A 23,706-nucleotide genomic window follows, 5' to 3' on the forward strand; every position below is an offset into this window, starting at 1 on the left:
ATGTTAGCATCTGTCAACCTTTGCCTTTTTTTCCTGTTGTAGGGCAGCCAGACTCAAAGGGAAGTTTAAAGAATCCTACTTACTGCCAGCCTTCTCTGTGAAACCCATCATAAGCAAAGAGGAACCAATTCCCAGGGAGAAACTCAACCCTCCTACACCCAGCATCTATGTACGTTCTATGTTTCTAACACAAACCTATTGAACACAAATTCTGTGGTGGCTTCACATGGGTTTTCCCAACATACAAAACAGCAACAGGAAACTCAGGAATTTCAGTGTTTTATCACTTAAATATAAACTGTTTAAAACAACACGAGATCTATAGACAACACACCAACAATACTCACGCTACCGAGCGATACCTGTGATTTAATTATGCATAAAAAGAGATTTTGTAACGCGGTAATGTTCTTCTTTGCAGTTGGAAAGCAAGAGGGACGCCTTCTCCCCTGTCCTCCTGCAGTTCTGTACTGACGCCAAGAATCCTGTTACTGTCATCCGAGGACTAGCTGGATCTTTGCGACTCAGTAAGTTTACAGTGGCTTATGTGTAAACAAATATAATGAAACAACGTGCAAGTAGACTCTCCCAAATTTTATGAAGAAGAGAAACATGATTTGGAAAACTTGTACCTAATTTTCCCATGACCTTTTCAGACCTGGGGCTCTTTTCAACAAAATCCCTGGTGGAAGCCAATGCAGATCAGATGGTGGAGGTGAGGACTCAAGTGCAGCAACCTGCCGACGAGAACTGGGACCCTAGTGGCACGGGCCAGACGTGGCCCTGCGAGAGCAGCCGCTCCCACACCACCATCGCCAAGTACGCCCAGTACCAGGCCTCCAGCTTCCAGGAGTCTCTCCAGGTATTTTTTGATCCAGTGCTATTTACAGAAATTAAGATTGTTAGCTTTATATAGTAATCCTAAAGATTCAAATAGGTGGTGGAGCAAAAAATAAGTCCATGTCAGTGTGGATACATGTTTTCTCTGTGACCATAACCAATATATGCTAATTACAGCCCTCGATATAATTGAATGTAAGCATAAAATATAACATTAATAAAGCAGTGGCTTTAGCCAGGCCCAGTTCAAACTTCAGTTCCAATAACTGTGGAAGCATCTAATAGATAAAGAATAATTCTTTCATTTTGAGCTGAAGTTGAAGGAGCTCATATTCTTTCTTTTTTTCCTGAGCTCTTAAGAGCATGTTTGAAACAACAGCTTGGAATATGATCCCAGAAAGGTTTAACAATACAGCAAGAGTTAACTTGTCTGTCTTTTCAGGAGGAGAAAGGCAGTGATGAAGAGGAGGATGAAGACGATGAGAAGAAGCCACCCAGCAGTTCTGAGACTCCCAACAAAGACAGCTCTAAAGAAACTTGCAAGTAAGTGTAATTTTCTATAAAACTTTTAACCCAGCTTTTTTGGAGGCGCATCAGGGTTTTGTCACTTGTACTAAAGCTTCAATATCTTCTTCAGTGGTGAGCAGAAACCAGTTGGGAAAATCATTAAATTTGGCACCAACATTGATCTCTCTGATCCCAAGAGGTGAGTAGCCTAAAACAACTCTTTGTGTCTTTGTGCAGCTAATAATTGCCCATTACCTAAGAGGACGGCATTACAATCTTTTGTCTCTCTGCTCAGGTGGAAGCCTCAGCTTCAGGAGCTGCAGAAGCTTCCAGCATTTATGCGCGTGTCATCCAGCGGAAACATGCTGACCCATGTCGGACACACCATCTTAGGCATGAACAGCGTCCAGCTCTACATGAAGGTCCCAGGGAGCCGAACACCAGGTGAAGGAAACTATAGGCAACACAGCTTACTATCTAAATGAAGGTGTGATGGAGCTTCAATCACTATTAGCAAAAACATACAATGTTGTGTGTGCTTATTTGACAGGTCACCAGGAGAACAACAACTTTTGTTCAGTGAACATCAATATTGGCCCTGGAGACTGCGAGTGGTTCTGTGTCCATGAGAACTACTGGCAGGCCATCAGTGACTTCTGTGAGAAGTGAGTAGCTGCAGAGTAACAGTGGATGTGCAGGAGTGTTGTGGTGAGGCTGGTTTACAGTTGGACACCTTCTACATGTCTGCCTTTAATGTCCTCAGGCACGGAGTGGACTACCTGACAGGGTCCTGGTGGCCAGTACTGGAGGACCTTTACAACGCCAACATCCCAGTCTACCGCTTCATCCAGCGGCCTGGAGACTTGGTGTGGATAAATGCTGGTACTGTTCACTGGGTTCAGGCTGTGGGCTGGTGCAACAATATTGCCTGGAATGTTGGACCCTTGAATGGTAAGAAGGGCACCATCTAGTGGCCAAATGCATATTCATTCAACTTTTATTTATTTTTTTATGTAGCATTTCTTGTATTTTTCAATATTGTTTCATGTATATTTACAGGCTACCAGTATCAGCTGGCGCTCGAGAGGTTTGAGTGGAACGAAGTGAAGAAGGTGAAGTCCATTGTCCCCATGATTCATGTGTCCTGGAATGTGGCCCGCACTCTGAAGATCAGTGACCCAGACACCTACAAGATGATCAAGTGAGTACAGCTGGTTTTTTATCAGTTTAGGCACTTGGTAGGTAAATCCACAGCAGCACAAATTAAAAATCTGTTTTAGCGAAAGCAGAAAATATTGCAATGATTTTTAAAGTGGCGATCCACAGAAAAACTGCCCGTGAATATTGATATTGATTGCAAATGTGGGTCTCTGCCTTCCTGTCAGACACTGCCTGATGCAGTCCATGAAGCACATCCAGATCCTGCGTGACCAGCTGGTGGCTGAAGGCAAAAAGATTTCCTATCAGAGTCGAGTCAAAGACGAGCCTGCCTACTACTGCAACGAGTGCGATGTGAGTAACCGTCAAACACAAACTTAAACAGACTTTCGTTGCTTTGTGGCTTCGGTAGTTATCTTCATCTTCATCATCTACAGACCTTTTTTAGGGGTGTTAGAGCGAGTTTGTTAGGGCACATAGAATGGCGACTGAGTTTACTGTCTTATCTTTACCAGTAAGCTTACAAGCTAGGAAAAATAAGACTTTTTAGTATCATCAAACTCTGAAGCTGTAGATTTGAAAGATGGCTCCTGAAGTTTCTACCAGACGACTGATCAACTCATCAAAGTTTGACCCCTCTGCTGTTCTTTCCTGTCGCAGGTGGAGGTGTTCAATTTGTTGTTTGTGACGAGTGAGAACAACAGCAGGAAGTCGTACGTGGTTCACTGCGAGGACTGCGCACGCCACCGCAACCCGAGCCTGACCAACGTAGTTGTGCTGGAGCAGTACCGCATAGAGGAGCTCATGAACGTATACGATTCCTTCACCCTGGTGAGACTTGACTTTTTAGTGCGTAATCGCAGTTCTTTCATGAAATAACTCGATCAAAGACTTTGACTTTTTAAATTTGTCAGTAATAGATCTATTTTTAATCTTTGTTTCTACGTCTCGTCTTTCCAGGCCTCCTCCTCCCGATGACAGAGCTCCCCACGTACGTCTCCTCAGCCATAAACCAAAACTCCTGCGAGGCAGGACAAAGACAGTTTCACTTTGGTTTTCAACTCACCCATTCATTATTGTTTAGCATGATTCTTGCGACTACTGCTACTACTTGCCGAATAGCCAGTTGAATACGTTTACTCCTTACTTGTTTACAAAGAGAAAAAAAAAACCAAGCCGCCAATAAGATACCAGTTTACTCTCAGATGGTGCTTTCAACGAGAACCCCTGGACTCTGTGGTGGTTAACGGGGGCAGTTGGTGCTGTCATTGAACAAACTGTGGAGGGTAGCTGATGGTTTCAACGGCGTGTTTCTGTCAGTACCGGAAAGAACTCTTCTCTTCTCTTGAATATTGAAATTTGTACATGCTGTTTTGAAATTTCTCGTGGGGTGCTGTCTTTTTAAAAAATAATTTATTGTTGTTTTGTTTTTTTTCTAAACTAGATCCGCCTAGATATATACCACATTGGCCTTGTATTTAGAAAAGAGAAAATGGAAAAATACTAATAGAGTTATGAACATTTTTCTAAAAGCATTAAGAATTTAAAAATTGTTTGGAATGCTTCAAAAGATACGGGTTATAGCAACTTTGGTTGTTTTTTGCGGGGGGTTGGGGGAGGGGCTCTTGTGTTTTTTTTTTTACTTTACTTTTTTAAAAAGTTTGAATGTGTTGTAAATTTTGTTTCTATGAGTTCTAGCTTTTGTTTTCTCTGGAGATTAATATTCAGTTGTCACAGGTTGTCAGGTCTTGTTCATTTCTTCACTCTGTGTATGACCGCTCTCTTTAAAAAAAAAAGAAAAAGTCATTGTCCTCTGGTGTGTGTTTTGTTTGTTCCAATATGCAGACTTCGTATTTCCTGAACTTTTTTTTTTTTTTTGGCATTGTACATTTAATTTAAAATGTTTCCTCTATTTATTGGATATTGGCGTTCTCCCTTTTCTGATAGGGTTGTACAATTTTGCTATGTTTTATTCCCTTTGTTTTATGGTGACTGTTTGCTCTGTAAGAACTAAAACATGGAGGCTGTGTCCGACGGAGTGGAGGCTACTGTTTCTCTGGTGCTCGCCTCTCGCCTCCTGTCTTTTCTCTCATGATATATATTAAATTAAATCTTTATCTTTAATATAACACCACCTTTCCTGTAGACAATAGGCACACTGCTCACGTAGAGAAGATGACTAATGGAATGCTGTGTTTGTACGCTTATTTAAAAAGGAACAGAATGACTTTTTTTCCAAAGTGTTTTTGAGAAATGGTAATTCTTTTTTAATATGTAGGGGGCTTTTAGATGAGATTTTAATGATTTTATGATATCTGTTGAATATGCTAACGGGATAGATGGTGCTAAATGTTCTCTCTGAACAATTTTTCTTTTTTTTGTCTTCTTAAAATGAGAATTCTATTTTTCCTGTTGCAATATTATCTTACACTTTCCTTCTCTTTGTGGTCATTCGTTTATAACTGCACTGTTTAGAGAATCCACACAGACATACTTGCAGACATACACACCAAACTGAGCCAGACATGTCTTAAACACTTGTGAATTTGTGACATTACTATGACTATTAATAAACGCTTTTTGATAAATTCAGACTGAGCACAATTTGTCTGAATTTGTTCACCTGTCATCTGACACCGGCGTCTTTCCTACACGCTCGAGACGCATTTTATAAAACTTGATGTAGAAGTGGAGAACGGTCAAAGGATGAACCCATTCATTTAGGTTCAGATGTGCTTTCTGCAATCCAAAATTTATCCACATACAATCAGTATAAATGATAAGTTGCTTTGACAGCGTTAAAGAGTTTGTCCAAAACAAACTGCTCCTGTCTAATACACTTTTCCAAAAAATTGAAAGAAACACTTTTGAATTAAACTTTTGGGATATTGATCTGGTGAGTTAAGCAGCAGTCAGTTAATGAGGTTGTTAATCAGTTTCAGCTGCTTTGCTGTTGAGATGAAATTAACCTCAGGTCCACTAGAGGGGCGACAATGACACAACCCTCATTTGGCTAGTGTCAGTGTCACCACTGGTCGCATGAGGTGATATCTGGACCCTACAGAGGTTGCACAGGTTTAATGCATCCAGGATGGTACATCAATGCGTGCCATTACAAGAAAGTTTGCTGTGTCTCACAGCACCATCTAAAGAGCATGGAGGAGACTCCAGGAGACAGCTAGTTACTCTAGCAGAGCTGGACGGGGCTATAGAAGGTCTTTAACGCATCAGCAGAACTGGTATCTGCTTCTTTGTACAAGGAGGAACAGGATGAGCACTGCAAAGAAGTACATAACGCCAACAGGCCACTGGTGTAAATGTCTATGACCAAACAATCAAAAACAGACTTCATGAGAGTGGCCTGAGGCTCTGACAAATATGTAAGACTGCTTTCTTCCATTTGTGCAACATCTCTAAAATTAGAAATATCCTGTCTCAGAGTGACGCTGAAAAACTAGTTTATGCATTTATTACTTCCAGGCTGGACGACTGTAATTCATTATTATCAGGATGTCCTAAAAACCCCTTGAAAAGCCTTCAGTTAATCCAAAATGCTGCAGCAAGAGTCCTGACAGGGACTAGAAAGAGAGAGCATATTTCTCCTGTTTTGGCTTCCCTTCATTGGCTTCCTGTTAAATCCAGAATTGAATTCAAAATCCTGCTCCTCACATACAAGGTCTTAAATAATCAGGCCCCATCTTATCTTAATGACCTTGTAGTACCATATCACCCTATTAGAGCACTTCACTCTCGCTCTGCAGGCCTACTTGTTTCCAGCTTCCAGTTTGGATTCAGGAGACAGACACTATCTCTACTTTCAAGATTAGGCTTAAAACTTTCCTTTTTGCTAAAGCATATAGTTAGGGCTGGACCAGGTGACCCTGAATCCTCCCTTAGTTATGCAATAGGTGTAGGCTGCTGGAGGATTCCCATGATGCATTGAGTTTTTCCTTTCAGTCACCTTTCTCACTCACTATGTATTAACAGACCTCTCTGCATTGAATCATATCTGTTATTAACCTCTGTCTCTCTTCCACAGCATGTCTTTTATCCTGTCTTCCTTCTCTCACCCCAACCAGTCGCAGCAGGTGGCCCCGCCCCTCCCTGAGCCTGGTTCTGCCGGAGGTTTCTTCCTGTTAAAAGGGAGTTTTTTCTTCCCACTGTCGCCAAAGTGCTGCTCATAGGGGGTCATATGATTGTTGGGTTTTTCTCTGTATCTATTATTGTACGATCTACTGTACAATATAAAGCGCCTTGAGGCGACTGTTGTTGTGACTTGTTGCTATATAAATAAAATTGAATTGAATTGAATTAGTGGGGCCTGTGCTCACTGTCACATATTCCAGAGAATACCAGAATTGGCAGGTCCACCACTGGAGCTCTGTGTATTTCAGAGATGAGAGCATTTTTACCATGAGCACATGTGACAGACATGAAAGGGTCTGGAGAACCCATGGGAAACATTATGCTGCCTGTAACATCGTTCAGCATGACCAGTTGTGTGGTGGGTGAGTGATGATCTGGAGAGGCATGTCACAGACCTTTACAGGCTGGGCAACGGGGGCAACAGCTCCCTGACTGCCATTAGGTATCAGGATGAAATATTTGGAGAGATTGGTCAGACCCTATGCTGGTGCAGTGGGTCCTGGGTTTCTCCTAGTGCACGACAATATCTGGGCTCATGTGACAAGAGCATGCAGGCAGTTCCTGGAGTATTATTTTGAGTTGCTGTGATGAAATTTCTGCAGAATGAACTGACCTGACAGAGATTGTTGGGTGTCTTTAAATTCAGCCTTCTGTAGCTTGATCATTTACATTTCAGTTCAATTCAGTTAATTTTATTTATACAGCAACAAGTCACAACAACAGTCGCCTCAAGGTGCTTTATATTGTAAGGTAGACCCTACAATAACACATACATGGACAAAAAATCACATGACACACTATAAGCAAGCACTCTGGCAACAGTGGGAAGGAAAATCTCCCTTTTAACAGGAAGAAACCTCCGGCAGAACCAGGCTCAGGGAGGGGCGGGGCCATCTGCTGCGACCGGTTGGGGTGAGAGAAGGAAGACAAGATAAAAGACATGACAAGCCATTTCCATCAAACTATGTGATATCACTGTCGCCAACTCAGAAGGTCCTATGTTTGGTTCCTGCTTTCCGAAACCTGACACCTAACTCATTATTCGGTCCATATCAGAACAGATATTCAGCATGATTTTTTTTACCCCACTGAGATCTCAGTTGTTTTCCAAGTCTTCCATTAATTGTTTTTGAACTGTATTTATTTATTTATTCCACTCTAAGCACCACTTGTTGTTAATTCTTATAATAATCGAGTGCTCGAATGCAAATGTTTCTCAATAATACCACTGAAGGAAGCTGCGCAGTGAAGTTATAGCAGCACAAACTTGGGAATGTGTTGTTGATGCATTAAAGTATATCTTATAGATCCTAGTTAGTCGGTTCTACACTGCTGGACCTGCAGCTAACACAGTTTGGAAAATTGGGCCACTGTCATGATACTCATCATGTATCGCCAGGCTTTTAGGTTTGCTACTTTGTATCAACACTGGTCAAAAAATCCACTGAAACATATTTATTACCTCAAAAAAATATATATATATATATATATTACCTTTTCTATATTTGATTTGAAACACAGAGCTCTCTGTGACACAATTTGCCGAAAAATCAATCGCCACATAAATCCTGTCAAAGCCTTCATTAATGTGAGCGCACACATGGAGGAGCAAGACACACTTTTTTGTGTTAGCTGTGTCCAGCTTGTTTCAAAGTATTCCTTAGCTGCACCTCTGAATACAACAGCTTGAACCTCTCTGATGATCCGTCTGCGCTAACCATCTTCTTGCGCCTCTCTTCTTATTTATAGCACACATTCAGCCACCTCACCGCTCTAAAATATGTCACAACCCTCCTTCAAACCATTTAAAAACAGTCATATCCTTTGGCTGTGACATATGTTTGGCGCAGCTTTGTTATTCACGTCCTCACCCCGGGCTTGCTATTGTTAGACAAGCGTGTGAAAAAATACGGCTAGAGTAATCTAAAAGTTTCCAGTTGGACATCAGAACCCAGGATAAACTAAGGAAGGAGATTGCACAAGCAGAAAAACCTAAGAGATAGCAGAGCAGGAAACAGCACAAAGCAATAACAGACCTGCCAGGTTTTCCTCACAGATTATACGACAACAAGTCACACAGAGAACGCATTCAAGTTTGCTTTAGATTGCTCTTTGTTTACACCACCACAGCCACCAATGAGCACTAGTGCAAAAAGGTAGTATATCAATGCTTCAAGTAACTTCTAGTCAGACAAGTCCTGGTAAGACGCATAAGCTACGTGGTTTATAAGAATCTATCTGTTCAGATGGTGATTTATTCTGGTCAAAGTCACACCTCAGGTTTAGTGTGATGAGCAGCAGTAGCAGCAGTCCGATAATAAACAGATGTAAGATGTTGCAAGAAACATGAAGAATGGGAGATTACACTAATAGAAAGCAGTGAGGTAAGACGGCAACATCCCAAGAGACCCACAAAGGCTGTAATCAGTGAAATGATAAAAGATCAGAGCATAAGCAAAATAATTAGTGTTGTCTGATCCTGATTTTCCAGCCCTTTTCCTCTGCTTTGAGCTTGCACTGTTTATTTACTTAAAGCCCTTCTTTGGCCTCTTTATTATCCCCAGTTACCCAATAAATCTGAAGACATCAATGGGACAGCTATACGTGGTATGTAGAACTAGAGGTGACCTTTCTGCTTAATGTAGCAGAAACGTATAAGCCTTTATGCTACAGTAGAAATGTCCCTACTTCAGATCTTGGTTGTTTTTTGTATGATCTCGACATTACAGATGAAATAGTTACTTCACAGCCTTTGCTCTCATGCTCAGTAAGAGCAGCGTAAACAAACATCAAAGTTTGATCGTCCTGATTACGCCGCTTGCTAGTGATTGCATAGCTGAAGTATTTTTTTCTTGGCTGAGACGAGAGCGTTGGCTCTCTTATCGCCACCTGACTGCAGCGGGGTGGACAGATAGACAGACGGAGGTGGTCTTCCTGTGTGTTTTCAAGCAGGATTTCCTTCAGCCTGTCCTCCTGCTGGCCCCATGGCCTCTAGCTTAACCCGAGGACATGGTGACCTGCCAACGTTCTGTCACTGCGCACGGGAGTTTTATACCATAGAGGGTGTTTTTAGCATTTAGAAAAAACATTTGTCATAATATAAGTGTGTAATTTTACTTTTTAATAATCTTTAGCTATTATTTCTGTTATCTAAGGACAAAAGCTATACATGTGACTTCAAACTGATTACACAAAAAAACCCCACGAACCATCTATATTTATATTAAATCTATTAGTGCTTAAATTCTTTAATTTTATACTTTATCAGGTACCTGGCTGATTTGAACCCAACAGCATAGACAGAACTATTGCTGGATATTGATCAGGTCTTCAAAGCTGCAGACAGCTTTGTCGAGCCCTGACAACAGGATGTGTTAAGAGCAACAACGTGACGCAGTATTTAAAGACAATGTGTTTTAAGCGGACGGCGCAGGTCAAATCAGTGTTTCCTCTACTTAAAAATCTTTTTAGCTAATCTAAAACTCATTTCTATGAAGACCTACTAAACATAAATGCAACTTCGGTATTTGTTTTTATTTTACAGAGAAAACTGAACTATGTTGTAACACTGCACCATGTAAAATGTAGCGGATCAGTGTAGTCAGTATATTTAAGGAACAGGGGCATGAACTACGCAACAAAAAACATGTATTAAACATTACTGCACTAAAAACGACACACACATATGTTTTTATATCTTTGTGGGGACATCTAATTGACTAGCCGCTTACCCTAACCATCAACAATGACTCCCTAACCCTAATCCTAACCCTCAGACCAAACCTAACCATAACCTAATTGTATCCCTGACACTAAAACCACATTTTGAGTCTCAAAAATGCCTTCAAACTTTCCGGGACCGAGAGTTTGGTCCCCATAAGGGCTGTTGGTCCCCACAAGTGTAGTAAACTTCCAATTTTTGATCCCCACAAAGACATATAAACACAGACACACACACACATGGTCAAGCTAAATCTAGATCTAGATCAGCTCTCACTAAACGTAGTGATTCTCTGTGCATGTAGCACAAAGAGGGCGCTATCGTGGACTCACACTGGTGTCACAGACTACCTCTAAGACCCACAGAGGTCCAAATCACACCTTCATGATTTATAATAACAACGTAACCAAAAACTCCTTTTAAAAGGATTGAAAGTCAGCATTTCAGCACAAACGCCTCACACCAACTGTCAAGCACGGAGGTGGAGGGGTGATGATGGGGGCTTGTTTTGCATCCACAGGACCTGGGCATCTCACAGTCACTGAGTCAACCATGAACTCCTCTGTATATAAAGTATTCTAGAGTCAACGTGAGACCATCTGTCTGACAGCTAAAGCTTGGCCCAGACTGGGTACTGCAGCAGCCACATCAAAGTCAACCTGACTGAAATGCTGCGTTGACACCTTAAGAGAGCTGTGTATGAAACTCTAAGTGTCAGATGGCATCATCTGCCTCTTATCAACTCCAGCTGAGTTTATCATCCTGTACGTTTAAATCACTGGTTAACATTTTCTAAAGCAGTTTTTGGACTCTGTAATACAAATAAACATGATAAAAAGAATGTGCTCGGCTCCGTGGTACCTCCACCTTTAAGACAAACCAAGTCTGCCTCTACTGCCCTTCCCCCCCTTTTTTCTGCTTTCCTGCACCTCAACTTATCAGGTCAGCCGCCTCATTCTGACCCCTAACACACAACACCCAGCCCCCATTGCAACAGGGAGAGGGTGAAGGGGTGTAGCATGTCCTGGATAAGAGAGGTGGAATGTGTGCAGTGAGAGGAGTTGCAGGAGAAAAGCAGGGGGGGGTTTGATAAGTTTGATGGGTGGGGAGAAAGTGGGATGGATGCAGGGAGTGCAGGAGGAGGGGAGATACAGCATTCTGGACTCAATCAGATGGGGGGTAAAAAGAGGAGGGCAGAGACAGAAGTTTGACATACCGAAGACAAAGACCACAGCAACTGGAAGCTTCGGTTATTTCCACCATCATCTCTGCACCACTTCGTCCACAGCAACAATTTGATCGGTGGATTGGAGAAGACGACAGAAGATTTAGGACGCAATCTTTTCCACTGACATCTCAGGATATCTGACGGAAACCAAAAGCAAAGCTGCAGGACACCAATTTATCACCTAAAGAGATAAGGCTTCAAAGGGGAACCTCCAAGAAGATCTCAAAGCCTGTTTTAACTTCACTCTGGAGAACTGGAAAAGAACAGCTGAAGGAATAAAAGCAGAACGAAAGAGCTTCATTAAAGTGTGCAGGGAGTGCACGAGTGTGGCTGACAGACTGGTCACAAGTCTTCTGCAGAAGAAGTGAGAAAAGCAGCAAAAATCTGGAGGAGGAACAGCAAGAGGTCCACCGGGCCCCACAGCACAACGTGAGTACGACCTCAAACCATGAAATCATATTAACACTGAACAGCTGAGATATAAGTTACTACACTGAAGCTAAAACACTGTTTACATCTATTGAGTGATGTTCAACAGAACGTAATGAGTATAAGAGACAAACAAGTATTATTGCAGCTATTTTGTTCCAGATAATAGAAAAGAAAGAAAAAACAGTTACGACACAACACGTTACTCCACGAAAAGTAAGAGCAGTGAGTAAAATGGGCGGAGTCCTTAAATGTATTTCCCATAAGCTGCACAATGAGTCACCTCACACACACACGCATGTGCGCATACACACTTTCCTGCCAGTCCTTCCTCTATGACCTTCCACCTTACAAAAACACTTGGGATAACAATGGGACACAGGCGTGGAAAAATTTACACTAAAGCACCCAGGACAGCATCGCGAAAGGCCCGGATCTGCTGTACCTGCTGAGATCCAGTGAGTCCAACGTTAGCCGATATATTTTGAAGGTTACTTTTTGTTCGACTTGAGCTTTAAGTGCGCACAGCGTGCACACACGGCCATCTTACCTGACCTTTCTGACTTTACACGATTAAACGGCCTCACCCGTTTTTGTTTGTACAAAAAGCTGCTGTTGTGCACGCAACTTCCATCTTGCCATCACAATGAACCACTCATTACACACATCACACCACCGCCAGCACAGGCATAGTCCTCCACTGGTTCCTGCACAGGACAGATTCTAATGTGCTCAATTTTTGTCCACACAGCATTCCCGTACGGCATAAATATGAATCTGTGACTCGTTCAAGTCAAAGAAAAGATGGCCTTCCTATCAGTGTGTGGCAACGCTTTTAAAAATAAAAGGATGACAGGTTGAGTAGGTCTTTCCTGCTGGGATTTTTCCGGCACTGAAGCTTTTTCTGGCAGCTTGCACAGCCGTGGTACTCTCACGTCCTCTCTCCAACATGGTCATCGCTGTCTCCTGACCTCAGAGAAGTGAGGATATCCTGCAGCAGACGCAGCTGCGTACCCCATAAAATCTGCCCTAGCGCAAAAAGAATGCAACGTCCTGGTGTAAGATCTCTTAAATATCAACCCGATTTTTTGTTATATAAAATTGCCATAACTTATTCTTAATATTTCATGCTCACGAGGCCATTATTTACAAAAGTTAAATGACTCTATACACTTTATGAAACATTTGATTTCCATAAAATGCCTAACATTTTGCAATAATGGCACCTTGGCCATTAATAATATTGCGGGAAAATGGATGGATGGATAATTTTAAGGTTTTTTTGTTTTAATTAACCAAAATATTTAAAATATTTAACCCTGTCCCCTGCAATATTGTGAATATGCTAGATTATTGTTCTAAAAGACAGATAGGTTGAACATAACATTACCCCAACATATTTACATTAGTAAACCGCATCGTTTTTATGTCGTTCCATATTGTTATTACATTTTGTGTTGGGAGAATTATTCAATTCACTTCAACACAATTTATATACAAGTCAACCAAAAGCACTTTATATTATAAGGTGAAGACCTACAGTAATATATCCAAACCTGTGACCAACTCCTTTTAAACTGTCGTTCCTTTATTGATCTCTTCCCATGTCAAAAAATTGCTAAATCCCGAGAAAACGCGACCATTATTTTAACACAAAGTAAGCGAATAATTCGTTGTAGTAACAAAGTCATGGGTATTATTGAGCTGGTGCTTCACTGAGCTACAGTGAAAATTCTAAGGGTTCGATTTGTAACGGTGGACTGTTTTACTAGTACAAGATATATCTGTGATCAACAACTAGCCTGAGGAGTTAAACCTTTTTCTTTAGTAGCATCGGTACTTGCAGAGGCACAACACACAACACCACATAGCCACAGTTACATGTGCAAACAACACCCACATGTACAAACTTTCATGCGAGTTAGCCTTGATCTCTCCACTTCACAAACTACATATAACAATTATGGGGCCTTTTCCTTTTGGCCAATCAGCTCGCTGATAATCATCACCTCACAGATGGCATCACACAAGGCTTCCTAGCTTCCTGACAGAAAAAGCATGTAACCTCTTAGTGAACCCACAACCACTAACTCAGTGGTTTTTGTCACTTTGACACCTGACTGCTCACACAGTCTCCAACCACCAACACATTGGCCACACATACAACACCTTCAAAACACCTGCAATGATGTGCACAATCTCCTCATCCTTGATGTTGATTCAGACCAAGTTCCGATTTCTTTTTCTTCACACAGTTCGTTATGAGTATGGCCGGTACTCTCGAGAGGGGGGCACACCATCAGGCCTTGGACTTGTCTGAGGAACTGCCACCTCACCACCACCATCACCACACCAACCACCACCAGCAGCAGCATCTTCACCATTCCAACTCCCTGGCATCCACCGCGGCTGTGGGTGGAGGGAGAGAAACACCTTCACGTGTGGTTGTGCCTCCTCCTTATTCTGCAGCTGAGAGTGGCGGCGGGGGAAGCGAGGCTCCTCTGGAGCTGCGGGGATCTCTCGACTGCTGGGCCTGCTCGGTGCTGGTCACCGCTCAGAACGTGCTGATCGCCGCAATCAACGCGTGCCTCGCTGGACTGGTGTTCGGGATCATCCTGACACCAGCCATCGTCATGGTTGTGTTTGGCTTCCTCTGTCACTCTACAGTAAGAGAAAGGAAAACGGGGAGCGAATGAACGGGAACGTGTGAAAACTGTGTGAACTCTTTGTGTTCTTCTTCTGCACCGCGGCATTCAGGCGCAATTTAAACTCGATTAGCACATCTGCATGCATCCTCCGACGCATTTCATAATAATTCATAGAGCTATTTGCTCTCAAAAATCATGCATCGCAGACATTTGAAACCACCGGAGTATGTAAGGAGAGATGCTGAGTGGAGATGATTGCATCAATCTTTTTATGAAATATCTACAAGTCCTAATCTTGTAACTTTTATCCACAAGTTTGAAATAGTTGTGCTTGGGGCTTAGGGAGTGCTTTGGCTTTTATCATCGATGAGAGGTTTTATAATCTGATAAGTCTCAGATTCTTTTAGATGTTGAGGAGAAACAACTGGACAGGGCAAGTGGCCAGGAGTAGGATAGGCATTAGAGCACAGACCTTTAAAGAATGTCTGCTTTAGGGATTAAAATACACTTTTTAACATATGATTGTGAAAGCATAATATTGGAAAAACATAAATATTAAAAACTAAATAAACGGTTAATACACAGAATTGCATGTGAGGAAACAATATTTTTGAAAAGCACATACAGCTAAAACCAAGCTGCTCACTTAACATCGTATGCAGAAGCATCACCTGGACTAAACCAAAAAGTCATGGTGGATCAGAGGCTTTCACACATACCAATGGCACTTGTGTAGGCCTCCTTAATAACCAGAGGGACCAGGATTCTCTCATGTTCTCTCACAGTAAGACCTCATGTGACACCAGCTTAGAAAAGGATTAACCAGGATCTGGGAGGGTGAAGAAAGGAGAAAATTCGGGAGAAATAAAAAGGGCCAAAGAAAAAAAACATATAAAGAAAGTAAGTTGGATCCAAGTATTTAAGAAAACACAACCACACATGCAATATATACAACTTTTTGCAAAAAAGAAACAAGTGCATTCCTTTCCCAGTACACCCTGCCTCAGATCTGGAGGCATTCAGGAGCTCTCACGATTTTAAAACAAACACGGGCATACTTGTCCGAGTCTTATCTTCTACGACTCCTATTCTAAACGCTTCCTCCGTTAACTCGCACTATATTATATTTTTATGCAGAATGTTCGTTGTTTTTATTTTAAAAGTAAGATTAAATCAGCTATACGGCTTTAAGACTGCACGACTTTAATCATTTAAAAGAACAATATAGAAGACCTTATTTCAAATTCCAGTGGATTCTGGTGCACAACTCTTGCCTTGCTTTGCCCTTTTTGCAACTCTACAGACAAAGGTTGACAGAGGTTTGAGTTTAGTGTTTTCCATGTCATTCTTACTTTCTTGCAGCCTGCACTTTGCTCGTGCATTCATATGTTCACTTCACAGGCTTATAGGGATAATTCAGACATACCGCCTCTCCTCCTCTTCCACATTCATATCTTGAACCCATCACCTTTCCTTCCACTCCCACTGTGCTATTGCACATACTTTGACATAGAGCATCAATCCAGCTCACAGTAGCTTCAACCAACGTCTTTTTAGTTCCATTAATTTTTCTCAGACATGCATATGTTTATGTGTGTGCGCGAGAGAATGAGAGTGTTATATCTCAGACTACCAACTGGTGTCTGTCCTCACCTCATACACACATACCGCATACACTACGTCATCCTCTGGATTGTGATGGCGGCCGGCAGATCAGCCAAGGTTTTCGTGTGTGCGACTATGTGGGAGCGGAGCCTTCTTAAAAAATGTATCATCCTGGGTAAAGTTGCAAAATAAAGGTTTAAAATGATGACTGACTGAAAACACTAAAGTTTGCCATGTGGTCTGCAGGTGCGCCCCCATGGAACTACACCCTACTGCTCAGACCTACTGACCGATGGAGGCTGTGTGGCTTTGCTGGTGGTGGGCTTCCTCTTGGTCACCCCTCTGCTAGTCCTGGCGCTGGCTGCATACTGTCGTCTGGCCCGACACCTCCAGCTGGGCCTGTGTTTCATTCCATACAGCCGGGCCGTGTACAAGAACCTCCCGGCCACCCAGCATCGTGGCCTGGGCACGGGCTGCTGCGGGGGTCGAGATGCTGCTGATGGCGGTGGAAAGGGGAAGGTCTGGGTGTGAGATGACTGTGGGCTTGGTAAAGGGGAAAAGAAAATGGGGTGAGAAAAGACCTTTAGATTAAGTAAAGGGGCACGAACAAAAAAAGAGGGGTTAAGAAAAGGCAGCAGATGTCAGGAAAATTGAGATATGTGAACTATAATTATCTTGTAACTTTCTAGTTACAATATTGCCTCAGCATTATGGAAAAAAATGAATCCATACAAAGCGTGTATACTTCAAATGAAACTAAAACAAATGCAAATTCCACTTTGTTAAATAACACGGTCTCAATAAGAGAGCCTGTTCAAGTCAATAAATTACAGCCGAGACAAAAAGACACTTACATGATGGTCTGGTTTATTTTTATGTGTTTTTAAGTGATTGAGAGGAAGCTGAACATCTGAAAAACATCAAATCCCACAAAGGTTGTACTGACACTTCACAGCTGTATCCTGTCACATTTATGTTATAATGAGAAACATTTATATGTCTAGTGTAGTTTTCTTTTTAGCTGTTGCAAACTGTAACTGCATTCTCTTGCATGTTTTGTTTCCTTTTTTTGAATAAATAAAGCTACGAGAGTTAGCTGGTGTGGTCTGCCGTTTTATTAGCGCGAGTTTACAGAGTTCAAAAGCAGTTTAAATGTCCTTTGTTCCCCTTTCACTAAAAAGAGAAAAACACACCACACAAAAATACTGCAAAAGGAAAAGGCTGCCTTATATGCATATAGTGTCGAAACTCAAAAGGCACATCTCACTTAAAAATTAAGATGTACAAATGTGTTCAAATCAAATCTCCTGTTGAAAACAAAACAAGAAAACTGCACCAAACATCAAAATCAAACCAAAATAATACACAGCAAGGCCAAACTAATAAGTCTTCTCACCAGATATTGATGCTTCTTTCCTACGTGACACAAAAAGTAGGAGACAGATGTTTTTTTTTGTTTTACTACATTCCTGTAATATTATTGTTGAAGTCCTAAATGATCAACTTTAAAGTGTTTGTGCACCGTGTACAGTAAGACAGGCATGGAGAACAGCACTGACTGGGAGGCTTTGAACAGATGACACACTCAGTTCAAATCAACATATACGACTTTAAGAATGCACAAGCATCTACCTAAAATCTATTTATTTAATCTATCATCTTTGATATTTTTAGGTACAATTGTAATGTATTTTTTTCATCTCCGTTAAATAAACAGGCAGCCTTAAAGTATGAAATATTGATATACAAAAACATAAATTTGTTTACTGTCACAGTGGCTGATAGTGCCACACAGGCCTCAGCGCGATCTTGAAGCCATTACAATGTTTAAGTTGTTTAATGTGTAGGTGCTCACGATAAACAGATTTTGAATGAAAGCCGGGAACTTCGGTAGCACAAAAACTGTCAATTCTTTATGCACATATGGATCAGTCCCTCTTATTACCATGATTGCCCCTTAAGGTGTTTCCAAAGGCACCGTGTTAATGCCAGTCATAAACAAAAATATAAACAGTATCCTATTTACTTGGCGATAGGTTTGCTTTTAGTCTTTAATCAGAAAGCCTTATGTTGGCTAGTTAAGTATCGGGCTAACGTTTAAAGCTTTCACTTGAGTGAAGTCACATTACTGTTACTGCTAAGTAATGTTAGCTAATTTCACAGCCTTTCATACATCACCTCGCCATAACGGCTATAATAACGCTGCCATATTGTATCATACTCAGTGCATTTCAATCATCATAGCAAAACAATTATTTGAAAAAATTAGCATGTGTAATGTACACACACTGGAAAATTATGTACTAGGGCTTACGCAAAGTGCCCCCTGTGAAAAGGTGCAAATCCTTTTTGCAGACCTTTCAGGTGGATTTGTTCCTTGTGTTATCCATACTTTGTATTTGTTGTTTTTCAGCAAACACTTATTAAAACAGCAACCTCCAGGCATGTGGGCAAAGTCTACGCTGACTGTAGACGGTTACGTCTTTTCATTGGCCCGGAGTCTACGGTGAGCGTAGACACTGTAGACTCGGGCCAATAGGAGCGTCGGCTCCCACTGTAGACGACCAATCGTCTGCTCGACGGAAGTTGCGTCACCAAAACAACAACACGCAGCGGAACAGCGAAGAAGCCCGCTGTTTTTTATGGAAACTGGCATTTCTTTTATGTTTACGCTAATTTATCGACTCTGGATTTAGCGGAAATTACACGATAGCGCATTTAAGCCTTTTTCTTTGTGGTAAATGTTAGCCGCGCGCTAGCCGACATCTAATGTATTACGCCCATTTCTAGTCTTTTCAGTGGCTACAACTGATGTTGGCGACATTAGCAAGTCATGTTGTAAATCCAGATGCCCATGCACCTCGTCAGCAGGCCTGGTGAGAAGTATGGTCTTCACCAAACCTGCACACAGCAGCTGCTCAGCCTTCACTCACGCACAGAGGGTATCCACGCGCCTTCAAGTCAACACGATGCTTTCCGTGGCTCGTTACAAACGATCTGAGATATATGAAGTAGTACGTGTATTTAATATCATACTAGGCAGATTTACCGCACTGCCATTTACTACACATTTACCCGTGTTTGGCTATTGTCAGTACATGCACAATGATATTGTTGATGGTAACATGTATGATTCCAGCCTACCTGATAGGCACTTTTGACTTTTTGTAGTTCAGCTCACTGATTGACTATCCTGCAGTGCTGTTTTCCTGTATTCCTGTTTCATCCACTTTAATAAAGTGTCCTGTGTTACAGTAACAGTGAGTTGTGGATTTACTTAACGAATGCCCAAGTTGGGCTTTAATCTGTCTTAGACATGTAGACACAACTATGTAGAAACACATAACAGACCTGAACCAAAGAAGCAATGTGTACAAGCAGGCAAAGACAAGTTTTGGAAGTATTTGTACAACACATGCCTCCGCAACAACTTCAGTGTTTCCTGGAATTGATTAGGAAACACTAACAGAGCTATTATCTGTTATGTGAGTCAAATTTCCCCAGATAGTCTTGGTTGACATCAGGTGAATGTGAAAGCCATGGTGTATGATCACGCCATTTTCATAATCAACTATTCAGTCTATTTGTCACAGGACAAACATAATCTCTCATAGCAAGTTTCTAATGATTTTACAACTCTTACCTTTGACAAGTGAACCCTAACATGGCAGCAAAGTGCAACAATGTCTCTCTGTTACGTTTCGGTGTTGTCAGTGTGTTGTTTTTGGTGTGACTGTTATGTGTTTCCTGTTTTACTTTGAAAGTCTGTGTTATCTTAGTCTTTTCAGTTTACGTTTCCCTGTCTCGTCAGGTCTAATTTGCCCCAGCTGTGTTTCCCTCCTGTGGTCCATTCCCTGATTGCCCCTTCTATGTATTTAAGCCTTGTGTTTCAGTGTGTCATGGTCGCGATCTTACCCCCCGTTGTAAATAGTTTGACGTTTTGATGTAAATAAATTCGTTTTGAGACACTTTTTGGGATTTTGGTGGAGGGCCTTAGTGTTTTTCTTCGTAGTTTTGTTTTCCTTATTTTTATTTTCCTGCGTTGCACCCCGGTTGCCTAGGCCGGGTTGTAACATATGGGGGCTCGTCCGGGATAGCTGGAGGGTCCGAAGGAGGGACAGCTTCAGCCGTCTGTCTTCGCTGGAGGGCCCGGGGGCCGCTTCAGCCGTTCGCCGTTGCTGGAGGGTCCGAGGGAGGGACCGCTTCAGCCTCCGTCTGTTTTCGCTGGAGGGCCCGGGGACCGCTCCAGCCTTCATCCGCCTTCGTTGGAGGGTCCGTGGGACCACTCCAGCCTTCGTCTGCTGGAGGGTCAGGGGGACCGCTCCAGCCTTCATCCGCCTTCGCTGGAGGATCCGAGGGACCGCTCCAGCCTTCTGCAGCTGGTGGGCTGCGTGTCCGTGTGTGCAGCTGGTGGGCTGCTCATCCGCCTTCGCTGGAGGGTCCGTGGGACCGCTCCAGCCTTCATCCGCCTTCGCTGGAGGGTCCGAGGGACCGCTCCAGCCTTCGTCGTCTGCTGGAGGGTCAGTGGGACCGCTCCAGCCTCCATCAACTTCGTCAGCCTTCATCCGCCTTCGCTGGAGGGTCCAAGGGACCGCTCCAGCCTTCGTCGTCTGCTGGAGGGTCAGTGGGACCGCTCCAGCCTTCATCAGCTTCGTCTGCCTTCGCTGAGGGGAGGGTCCGTGGGACCGCCCCAGCCTTTGTCGTCGCTGGAGGGTCCGTGGGACCGCTCCAGCCTTCATCCGCCTTCGCTGGAGGGTCCGTGGGACCGCTCCAGCCTTCATCCGCCTTCGCTGGAGGGTCCGTGGGACCGCTCCAGCCTTCATCGGCTTCGTCTGTCTGGATCAAACTTTTCACTTGGTGTTAAATGTTTGATTTTTGGGTGGGGGGAACTGTTACGTTTCGGTGTTGTCAGTGTGTTGTTTTTGGTGTGACTGTTATGTGTTTCCTGTTTTACTTTGAAAGTCTGTGTTATCTTAGTCTTTTCAGTTTACGTTTCCCTGTCTCGTCAGGTCTAATTTGCCCCAGCTGTGTTTCCCTCCTGTGGTCCATTCCCTGATTGCCCCTTCTATGTATTTAAGCCTTGTGTTTCAGTGTGTCATGGTCGCGATCTTCCCCCCCGTTGTAAATAGTTTGACGTTTTGTGTTTTGATGTAAATAAATTCGTTTTGAGACACTTTTTGGGATTTTGGTGGAGGGCCTTAGTGTTTTTCTTCGTAGTTTTGTTTTCCTTATTTTTATTTTCCTGCGTTGCACCCCGGTTGCCTAGGCCGGGGTGTAACACTCTCTGTGTAGGGATCAGGAGTTCAGGGCATGCCTTTAATTTCTTGCCTGTCTGTAAATGACAGTGTCATGGCATGAATAATCCTTCAGATTTTACCAGTTGAAAAGTAAAACAATTACATTGTCAGAAGAACCTAAAAGACTTTGCACATAATAATCACAGAAGAAAAGAAAGGAATTGATTTTCAATTGCTCTTAATTTCAGGGCACTTTCCAACCTGTTGGTTCAAAAGAGCCAAAAGAAAATCCTCATCGATGTTGGAGTAAAAACTAGATGCTTTTATTGGAATATACACTGATAATGCTTACTGTCCTGTCATTGTAAACCAGTCAAAATACATAAATAACACATTGTGATCATGCTGAAGACCACAGACAGCAGTCCAGGCGTCAGGCGGGATAAAGGAGCTGAAAACATCACCTGATAAAGAAAAATCAGACAACAGACTGAATGAATAAAAGAAGGCTTCTTCGTTGCACATTTTTCACCAATCACAAGCCTCTTCTCTCACTCTAGACTTTTGACCAATCACCGATCAGGATGAATTGCACTACTGTACTGTCCATCCGACTGTTCGGCAGACAGACATGCTGAGGAGCAAGGCAAAATTTTGCTTTTAGACTTCGGGACTCATTTTATTTCTCCATCTGAAGAAAACTGTTCAAGCAGATAGTTATTTGTGGTGAATGAAATACGGTTACAGTTTCAAGAGGTTTTAAGCACTACACGCGAAATCCAAGCACTCTTCAAAGATTTCAAATACCAGTATGCACCCCGATTAACGATGTACTTGTTGAATGAAAAAGAGTAGGAGTGTAATTTTCTTTTTCACATGTTAATAGGGGAAAGCGCGTACGCAGTCCCCACTACCATAAATTGTGCAGTTGAGATTCCCACATTTGAGGAATTCACAGAGGTCAGAATTGCCTTTGTGCAATGGCAAAGCCTCGCTCTGGATGAACCACCTTTGTGATCATGGTATCATCCCTGCCAGGTAAGTATGAGTGGGAGACAGCCGGGCGAGGGGTGGGTTTCAGCCGCATACGAGTCAGCCTGACGGTTTTACGGAAATAAGCAGCAACACAATGTTTAGTGGAACACGATCATAATTTAAAATCTAACTCGTTCACCAAATGATTAATGCTATTTTATTGACATGTAATAGTTAATTTGAAAGTTAAATAGGCTGAGATTTTCCCATAATGCTTTGCCGCAATGTATGGGTTCGACGTCGCAGCTTACTTCCGGTCAGCGAGCGTTTTATTTTTATTTTTTAAGTTTTACAAATCATTATACAATGACAATGACTAGGGATTCATTTATGTAATATATTCGGCAAGCGTCCAAAATGATAAGACTAACGTGATAAGTGAGGCTTTCCTTTTTAACTGTGGTTTCATTCAGCCAAATTGACCTGGTGTCTATTAACAGGTGTTTCCCCAGCTTTGCTCACAAAAGATTAATAAAACTGGAGTAAAATGTTAAGAAAAAAATAAGTACACTGTAAAACAAGTCCATATGGGACAAAACATGCGTCGACATTCGTCTATTTTACGAATAAACTGCTCCAGCAATGTCATGCTAGCGTGGCTGTAAGAGTACTGTGAGTTTTGGCGCCATCTAGTGGACCACCGAACAGAGCGACATGCTAACCCTGACCAGGGGCGGGAGCATGTGCAGTAGGCCAGCTGCTATGAGCCCAGTGAACACACGGCTATTTTGCATAAACGCAAATATTGAATAAAAGTCATCTGGCGTTTAAACAAGAACTTGTTTGGTGAAGTTAAGCTATCAACGTGCACAGTTTTAGCTGCCATAAACGATCCCATACTCGCATACATTACAGTGTAAAGAAAACAGTATAAACGGCTACTCATTAGCAGAGGAGACCTACATTATCCGACACCTGGTGATGCACAAGCTTACCAGCCTGTTAACTTAATTAGTACCCTGAAAGAAAAGTTCAGTTACAGCAGGGGTTATTAATGATTTATTAATCATTGGCTTACCCATGGACTGGCGCGACACCACCGAGTTTAAGGCCTCAAAAGCGACATTTTCAACACTCATCTGAGGAAAGCTGAAGGTGCCATTGAAGATGACGACTGGACTGTTTTTATACAGCCCAACATACAGGGAAAAC

General features: G+C 42.4%; 2 protein-coding genes across 8 annotated transcripts in view; both read left to right on the plus strand.

Annotated features, from left to right (window-relative positions):
• Positions 1 to 5,097, plus strand: part of kdm6ba (lysine (K)-specific demethylase 6B, a) — a 50,547-nt gene extending 45,450 nt beyond the window's left edge. For all 7 annotated transcript variants that reach the window (XM_082526487.1, XM_082526482.1, XM_082526484.1 and 4 more), the window contains 12 exons: positions 43 to 169; positions 422 to 527; positions 657 to 862; positions 1,283 to 1,383; positions 1,478 to 1,546; positions 1,643 to 1,791; positions 1,898 to 2,012; positions 2,111 to 2,298; positions 2,407 to 2,548; positions 2,733 to 2,859; positions 3,166 to 3,336; positions 3,466 to 5,097. In XM_082526487.1, coding sequence (XP_082382613.1) covers positions 43 to 169; positions 422 to 527; positions 657 to 862; positions 1,283 to 1,383; positions 1,478 to 1,546; positions 1,643 to 1,791; positions 1,898 to 2,012; positions 2,111 to 2,298; positions 2,407 to 2,548; positions 2,733 to 2,859; positions 3,166 to 3,336; positions 3,466 to 3,483 — 1,519 coding nt within the window. In that variant the 3' untranslated portion in view covers positions 3,484 to 5,097. The remainder of the gene's footprint in view (positions 1 to 42; positions 170 to 421; positions 528 to 656; positions 863 to 1,282; positions 1,384 to 1,477; positions 1,547 to 1,642; positions 1,792 to 1,897; positions 2,013 to 2,110; positions 2,299 to 2,406; positions 2,549 to 2,732; positions 2,860 to 3,165; positions 3,337 to 3,465) is intronic.
• Positions 5,098 to 11,485: 6,388 nt separating this feature from the next.
• On the plus strand, positions 11,486 to 17,377 carry tmem88b (transmembrane protein 88 b). The gene is made up of 3 exons (XM_082526520.1): positions 11,486 to 12,029; positions 14,285 to 14,695; positions 16,529 to 17,377. The coding sequence occupies exons 2-3, from the start codon at positions 14,291 to 14,293 to the stop codon at positions 16,811 to 16,813; spliced, it is 690 nt and encodes a 229-aa protein (XP_082382646.1). The 5' UTR covers positions 11,486 to 12,029; positions 14,285 to 14,290; the 3' UTR covers positions 16,814 to 17,377.
• Positions 17,378 to 23,706: the final 6,329 nt, after the last annotated feature.

This window comes from Aulonocara stuartgranti (genome assembly GCF_965226115.1).
Source record: "Aulonocara stuartgranti genome assembly, chromosome: 3".
NCBI classification, from domain to species: Eukaryota; Metazoa; Chordata; class Actinopteri; order Cichliformes; family Cichlidae; genus Aulonocara; species Aulonocara stuartgranti.

Excerpts from the sequence above, each read along its gene's own strand:
- tmem88b (XM_082526520.1), top strand. The coding sequence starts at position 14,291 with ATGAGTATGGCCGGTACTCTCGAGAGGGGGGCACACCATCAGGCCTTG. Across the intron at positions 14,696-16,528 it reads GCTTCCTCTGTCACTCTACA|GTGCGCCCCCATGGAACTAC; the intron begins GTAAGAGAAAGG and ends TGTGGTCTGCAG.